General features: G+C 37.2%; 2 protein-coding genes across 2 annotated transcripts in view; one reads left to right on the top strand and one right to left on the bottom strand.

Moving 5' to 3' along the window:
* The window catches only part of LOC102028623 (olfactory receptor 8B3-like), a 23,178-nt gene extending 17,575 nt beyond the window's left edge, over positions 1 to 5,603 (bottom strand). The window contains exon 1 of the mRNA XM_013511249.1: positions 5,569 to 5,603. Within this exon, the coding sequence (XP_013366703.1) occupies positions 5,569 to 5,603 (35 nt within the window). The remainder of the gene's footprint in view (positions 1 to 5,568) is intronic.
* LOC102005787 (olfactory receptor 147-like) lies at positions 1,058 to 1,996 on the top strand. The gene has a single exon (XM_005378415.2). The coding sequence runs from the start codon at positions 1,064 to 1,066 to the stop codon at positions 1,994 to 1,996; it is 933 nt and encodes a 310-aa protein (XP_005378472.1). The 5' UTR covers positions 1,058 to 1,063.
* Positions 5,604 to 7,460: the final 1,857 nt, after the last annotated feature.

Here is a 7,460-nt window from a genome sequence, read left to right on the forward strand (position 1 = left end):
TATATATATAATGTATATACATTTAATAACATAATATATATAATATATATAAATATTATATATATATATATATATCACAGCTAGTAGCAATTAATAGGGAGAATCCATTATGGCTAGAGGACAAGGTTTCTTGCTTTTCTAGTTGGAGATGACCTTATTTGGAATGAAATCAAAATATGTGTAAAATGGTATAGTTTTGATGAGCCAATGTCATTATCATTAATTAGCTGGCAAATGCAGCACAGGTAATTTCTTTCAGCCCATCTCTGGAGAAAATACTTGGAAATATAGGACTTCCAAAATTTAATCAGTTTCCTAGGTCTTCTTAACTAATAAAAATCCCTCGGGTCATGTTAGAAAGTGGCTCTTTTGCCATTAGTACATGCTATTTCCGTCCCTTTCACTAGAGAGGATGTTTTGAGCAACGCAACTACCAGGAGTCATGATCAATAACTCACGGCTTCTCATAGCCTGGGCTGTGTTCTGACTTTCTCAGTCAAAATGTGTATCAAGCAATAGCAGTCATGACAAAAGCAGCATCTTCTTCCGACCTGTGCACTTCTGAAACTCATCTGAGTCACTTCGCTCTCTGAAAATAGAGGGGGAGAATTAATAAGGTTGTTCCTTAAGACATGGTGCCAAAGGGTGAGTGTTGAACTGTACCCTTCATGATATTTTCTTGCAAACTTCATCTGTAGGGCCCAGTGAACCCTAGGAATGCTTCATCTCCTGTCTGTTGAGATCATCACTGACCTTGAGATGGGACAGGGACTGTTGGGGCAGAAGTGGAGCACAGATGCTGCAAGGCTAAGAGTGGTTGTGGCTTCCTGAAATCCATCCATCCAGAAATTGCTTACTATATCCTGCATAATGTTCATCTTTATAATTCCCTCTGTCTTCTAAAACAAAGAAAACGGGCACAGTGAAGGATGGGCTTGAGCTCATCCTTCTATTTCCTGTCTCAATGCTCATTACAGTGGAGTTGGCTGGAGAGTGGTGTGGTCTCATTTTAATGTCGCTCTGTACTACTTCTCTTGTTCTCACAGAAAAGGCCCAGGGAAGAATGGCCACAGGCAATGGCTCTTCAGTGACTGAGTTTGTCCTGCTGGGTTTAACACAAGAACCAGAGCTCCAGCTGCCTCTCTTCTTCCTCTTCTTAGGAATCTATGTGGTCTCCACCCTGGGGAACCTGGGCTTGATTGTTCTGATTGGTCTGAATCCTCCCCTGCACACTCCCATGTACTACTTTCTCTTCCACCTTTCCTTTGTGGATCTCTGCTATTCCTCTGTCATAACTCCTCGACTGCTGATGACTTTTGTAAATCAAAACATCATCCCTTATGATGAGTGTATGGCTCAGCTCTTTTTCTTTGCCTTCTTTGTAATTGATGAGTGCTATATTTTGACATCCATGGCCTATGACAGATACGTGGCCATCTGTAAACCCCTGCTTTACAAGGCTGTTGTATCTCATCAGCTCTGCCTCGTGATGACAGTGGGTGTGTATGCAATGGGCTTTGTGGGTGCCATGGCCCACGTAGTTTGTATGCTGAGACTCACATTCTGTGACAGCAATGTCATCAATCATTACATGTGTGACATACCTCCTCTCCTGCGGCTGTCATGCTCAAGTACCTCCATCAATGAGGTAGTGGTTTTCATTGTGGTGGGTGTCAATGTTACAGGTCCAACTCTTATCATCTTCAGTTCTTATACTTTGATTATCTCCAATATTCTTTGTATGCATTCTAGAAAAGGCAGGGCCAAAGCCTTCAATACCTGCAGCTCTCACATCATTGCCGTTTCTCTTTTCTTTGGAGCATTAGCATTCATGTACCTTAAGCCTTCTCCTACTGAGTCTCTGGATCAAGATAAAATATCCACAGTTTTTTATACCATTGTGGGGCCAATGATGAATCCTTTCATCTACAGTTTGAGGAACAAGGATGTCCATACTGCACTGAAGAAGACTTTGAAGAAAAGGATTAGTACCTAAATAGAAATCATTTTTGCTACACATCATATTAATTAGTGCCAGTGATATATAAAGCTATAGAGAGACTAGCAAGAAAGAAATATATGCAAATTATTTAACAAATATAGAAAATGTAATATTTATACAAATCAGTTCACAATGCAAGGTAGTACAAGTAAGAGGAAGTTCATTGTTTTTTCTTTTAAATATGAGTAGAGAAATTTGATTAATCTGTCAATCTGCTTAGTAAGGTTTTAAGTAGAAAACTGACAGATGATAATAAATCTAGAAGTGGTGCGTTGTGAAGTTTGAAATCAGACATATCTGGAATTTCTGTGCCACTGTGTGTTTAAAAGTAAAGAGAGGTTGAAAATTTTCTTCTGGCGGCTGGGGATTTAGCTCAGTTGCAAAGCGCCTGCCTGGCAAGCGCAAGGTCGTGAGTTCGGTTCCTGGTACCGTAGGAAAAATAAAAAAGAAAATTTTCCTCCGATTATAGTTCCTAAAGACAGGAATGTAAACTATTTAGGGCAACCAGGATAAAAGGAAGCTGCATTAGATGCACCTCTTAGACTCCAGACAGGAATGTAGGTGTGAGGAAAGACTGCTTCTTGCTTAGGAAGCAGTTTGCTACAAATGTTCATCAACTATCAGTAGAGGAATTTTGATTGTTTCTTCAAGCATATGTTCTAATTTCAATTCATTAGTAGCCAGTTCTTCCTTTCAACATTTTCAGTCTGATTTTGTCTTAGAGTTTTACATGACACAAATGATGTGCTTTACCTGACCAGAAAATATAGGCTGAGTATGTGCCTAAAAATGTCTGCGCCCTCAAAGTCTTAATTGTCTGCATTCAGGTAGAGATGGGGTTTAGGTGGTTAGGAGGAAGAGAGAAATATGCTCAAATAATAAACCACATATACAAAATTTATGCCAAGTCTTAATTTAAGGTGCTGCTACACAGAGTAACTGTACTTTCTTTAGAATAAGTGGTAAGGACAGAGTTCACTGAGGGGGTGGCCCATGAGCTGAGAGCTCACTGATGATAGAAATTCTGCATATTGAGATATTGAGGTAGAGCTTCAAGTTAGCACAAAGTTTAAGAGGAAATAATGATCTTCATGAGAAACAGCACAAAAAAGAGGTCAGTGTTTGTGTGTATAGTGAAAGAAGGATAAGAATTGGATCAGTGTGGTTCATAGGAAAATAATTAGGAAGCAAGTCGTATTACTGTTCTGGAGGGGAAAAGAATGGATAATATTATATAAAAATCATTGTGACATTATCCTAAGAAACCAGTGCTTCCTTTCCTCTCCCTTAATTTGATTTTATGTGCCCATGGAAATAGGTTAAGGGTTCCATAAACATTTGTAATGAAACCTATGAGACAATATACCTTCAATAAAATCAAAATACCATCTCTTTCATGAAGGATTGTGTTTATGTTGCTAATTTTGTATACCTTATGAAAGATAAGTCAGAGGCTGCAGAATCTCAGCTGAACCAGGTGCAGAAGAAGGTGAGCGCTCCCTTAATCTGGTCTTTGGAAACATGGAATGACCCCTGAAAGTGAAACTATGATTCTGGTTTTGATTTTAGACTCTGAAAATTTTGTGTATATATTCTCTCCATCTGAGTTTCTGCACACCAAATATCAAAATTTCTGTGGTGCAAATTAAATAAAATGCTACACATTTTCAAAGTTTTATTTTAATTCATTTTTCTAAAAAGTATAACAGAGTAATTCTAACATAGACATTTCTTTCCATGTAACTTCCCTGAACTCAGTATTTGTTGTAGTCTGGTTTTACAGGGGAGAGATTTAACTTAGGTCACATAATTTATATGATTATTTATGACCTTCACCCAAAAAGTCAAATGCAGAAGAGTGCAAGAGATCTGTCCACACACTAGAGACCTAAAGAATCCAGCTGAGAGTCTGGATCCACGGCAGTGCCCTGCACGCGTCCAGCTGAAGACCTAAAGCCGAGGACGCTGTCTCATACAAGGCTGTATCAAGTATCTGCACAGGGAAGGCCAAAAAGTCAGTGATAGAAGCTAGAAAATCTACATTATCAGGATAAAGAATCTGGAGCCAGGAAAGGAATGTAAGGACCAGAGATCCCCCAAAGAGAACCTCAGCCATCCTCGGTGACAGCTAGGGCCACTTTCCTCCAGAGATGGGAACAGTTGGGTTCATATCAGGAAAACCAGTGAAAAGCTTCTCAAGGAGAATCAACAGTACACCATCTTTCCCCCAGTTCTCTATGCTGTTGCAAACAATCCTCAGGTGGGCCTACCACACCCAGAACCACACTGATTCAGTGCAGCTAGGTGCTGCAAGGTGACCATTAGTTAATCAAACACGGTATTCAACTTATATTCAATGCCATCTCATAACTGTTAACCTGATTTCAGTCATGATAGGTTTGTCACAGCTTGTGACTGTTCAAACTTGATCATAGCTACTGATATTGTTGTCATTGCAGTTTAGTCAGGAGAATTGGTGGCAGCACATGCATAGAGTTAATTAACATATTACCATGGAAGACTTTTTTAGGTGTATGTATATGTATATATTATATATAGAGTCCTCAATATATATATCCATATATGTGGATTTAGTTCTACAGTTTTATATCTGGACTTCAAATATAATATATATAACACCGACATATATACAGAAAAATTTAGAAAAAAAGAGCTGTGAGAATACATTTTAAAATAATTAAGGAAATTTATTGGTGGAATGATTACAATTTTTGTTTATTTATTTATTTACTGTAAAACAAATATAAAGTGTTTTATAGATTCTAAGAAAGCAGGATTTCCACAAATTGATCAAGCTGGGTAGTGTTTAATTATTGAGATACATACAAAATAATGGCTTCCAAATTCAAATCCACGTATATGAAGGCAGGATAAATTGTGGAATCCTTAGTTACATGACTGTTCCTAGAAACTTTTAAGAAAGTATATTCAGTAAGTATACAATAGAATTTCTAAGTACCAAATGATTATCAGGGCAGCACATGGTCAGCAGTGATTTTATTTTCATGGTAATAAAAAACACTATGTCTTGTTGCACAAACAATGGCATTAATGTGTCTGGGAGATTCAACATTGCCCTCACCTTGTTTGATCGGTAGTGTTTGTTACGGACTTAATATGGATCCTGGGAATTCATGTGTATGCACTTACTTTCCTAATGCCTCCTATTGGGGTCTTTAAGATGCTGACTACATTAAAACAAAACTGCTAGGATGGGCACTAACCCAATATAACTGATGCTCTATAAGAAGAGGAGATGTGAACCAACAGACAGCCGGGGCAGAAATGTACAGAGGAAAGACCTACTACAGCAAAAAGGCAGCCATGTATATGTCAAGTAGAGAAGCATCAAGAAGAAGCCAAGTTTATTATCACACACTTCATAGGCTTCTAGACTGCAGAGATGAAAGAAAATAAATTTCTCATGTTTAAACCATCTAGTTTGTGGTATTTTGTTGTGGGAGGACCACAAATGGTGAAATAAAATTTTTGGTTTTACAAACATCTGGACAAAAATAAAATGGCAAAAATACTAATGCTAAAACTCAAGTTCTAAAACTTTGGAAGAATTGAAATTCATATAAATATTATTCTTTTCTTAACTGAGACCTCAAAACTGTACATATTTATGAGGAACAGTGTGGTAATTTGAAACAAACTCTGAAGCTAAAAGGCAAGTTGAGATGCACAAACTGAGCGTGAGAATGGAATTTGTTTGAGCCCTAAGAAGATGGGCTCCAGGGGAAAGACACAAATTCTATTTGTTCAGGAGAAGTGCTCTTGAAATGGTGTTCAAGGGGTGCAGGTTCTTATGGATTAAGAAAGGAACAAGAGAAAGGTTACAGGAAACAAGTTGTTAGAGCTACTTTGGTCGACAGGAATAGCACACGATATGCATTGGCCAGTAGTCACTCATTTTCTACATTTCAGCTAAGAATTATGACAAAGAAGAAAGGGCTTTTACTGTTCCTATTCATTCTGTGTGATCTCAGGGGGTCCTCTGAATCCTGCTGTGCTAGTTCATAATGACTGATCTGACTATGGTCTCATGTCGCATGTTCCCTTGGAATAAAGAGTTTTGTGATCTCATTCTTGTCACATTTTAAAATGTTTCTCATTTCTGCCTTTCGATCAAAATTTTTCTCTGGAAAATATTGAAAATCAAATGGTGGTGCTCAAGGTTGTAGAATCAAAGATTCCACATTACCAAAATGGCTCATTGCAATGTAGTCATGTCTCAGGCAGGAAGAAGGGGAAAGCTGCAGTTACCAGGTGAGGGTCCAGGCAGGGTGAAGAGTGTGGAGTCCTGGGAGTGCTTGGGCTTCAGTCACATAAGTTCAATAAATTCTGGAATCATAGTCACTCTTTGGACCAGCAGAATTTGAGTTCTCTATGCTGTTCGAATCATTGAGACACTCAAAAGATAAACAATTTAAGGCAAAAAAAAAAAAAACAATAGAAATGATAATTGGCAAAAGAACTATTTGAAATACTGATCTCAAGAGTAACACTTCTCTGCGAGATAAGTGAATATTATTATATTTAAGTCTAGGAGCTCAAGAGGTGTTTAAAATCAAACTTAAGGGAGAGAAGGAGGCACTTAATTTTCTTAGGACTTGTTGTACATTAGGTCCAGTTTAAATAAATGTCCCTCCCAAGGGGTGGGGAGCACTCTCTTTGTTTCCTTGAAATAGAAAGTACTCTGAGATTTATCTTTGGGATTTGAATCAATGGGTTTAGGTTGAAGATAAGGTCACAAATACACGTTGATTAATTCTTGTTCTGTTTGATTTAGGAGAGAAGTTCTTGAAGACGTGAGTTTCTTTATTTGAGTTTCAAAGTCTAGAAAACTCTCCAATGGTATGATCTCAAAATTATCAGAAATCTTTATTGGTCAGAGTTGTATCAACTTATCTGTGAGCTTTCTCAAAGACATAACATGTTAGGATTATAGGTCATTTTGAAAAATTTCCCAAAATGTAACAGGACAAAGTAATTTAGTTATGGTCAGGTATTAAAATAGCCATGATTATGTTCTGATAGCCAATCACAATTAAGTGTAATTATTCCTGTTAGAGTGTAGCGATGTTTCATTAGGGGTATATTTATGACATGTCAGATTTTTATGACTCTCATATATTGAGACTACACATTTGTGAAACATAAATCAAATATTTGTCTTTTGGATTTATAGAGGTCCTCTGGAAATCCCTAAATCAGTTCTAGATCAAAGAAATTAATTTTATTATTTGATTTTAGAAAGTTTGTTAGAAACCTCAAGAGATTTAGAAAACTTCTCTTAGCAAGATCTTAGCTGTTTATCAAAGTGGCAAAAATTATAAAGGCCATCTAAGAAGATTATAATTTTAATTAAAACTTAGCTCTTTTAAAATTGTAAAGATTTGCTTTACCTAAGGAATCTGATTTCTCTTAGGAC

This window comes from Chinchilla lanigera, unplaced genomic scaffold (assembly GCF_000276665.1).
Source record: "Chinchilla lanigera isolate Chin_1 unplaced genomic scaffold, ChiLan1.0 scaffold00011, whole genome shotgun sequence".
In the NCBI taxonomy this organism is placed as follows: domain Eukaryota; kingdom Metazoa; phylum Chordata; class Mammalia; order Rodentia; family Chinchillidae; genus Chinchilla; species Chinchilla lanigera.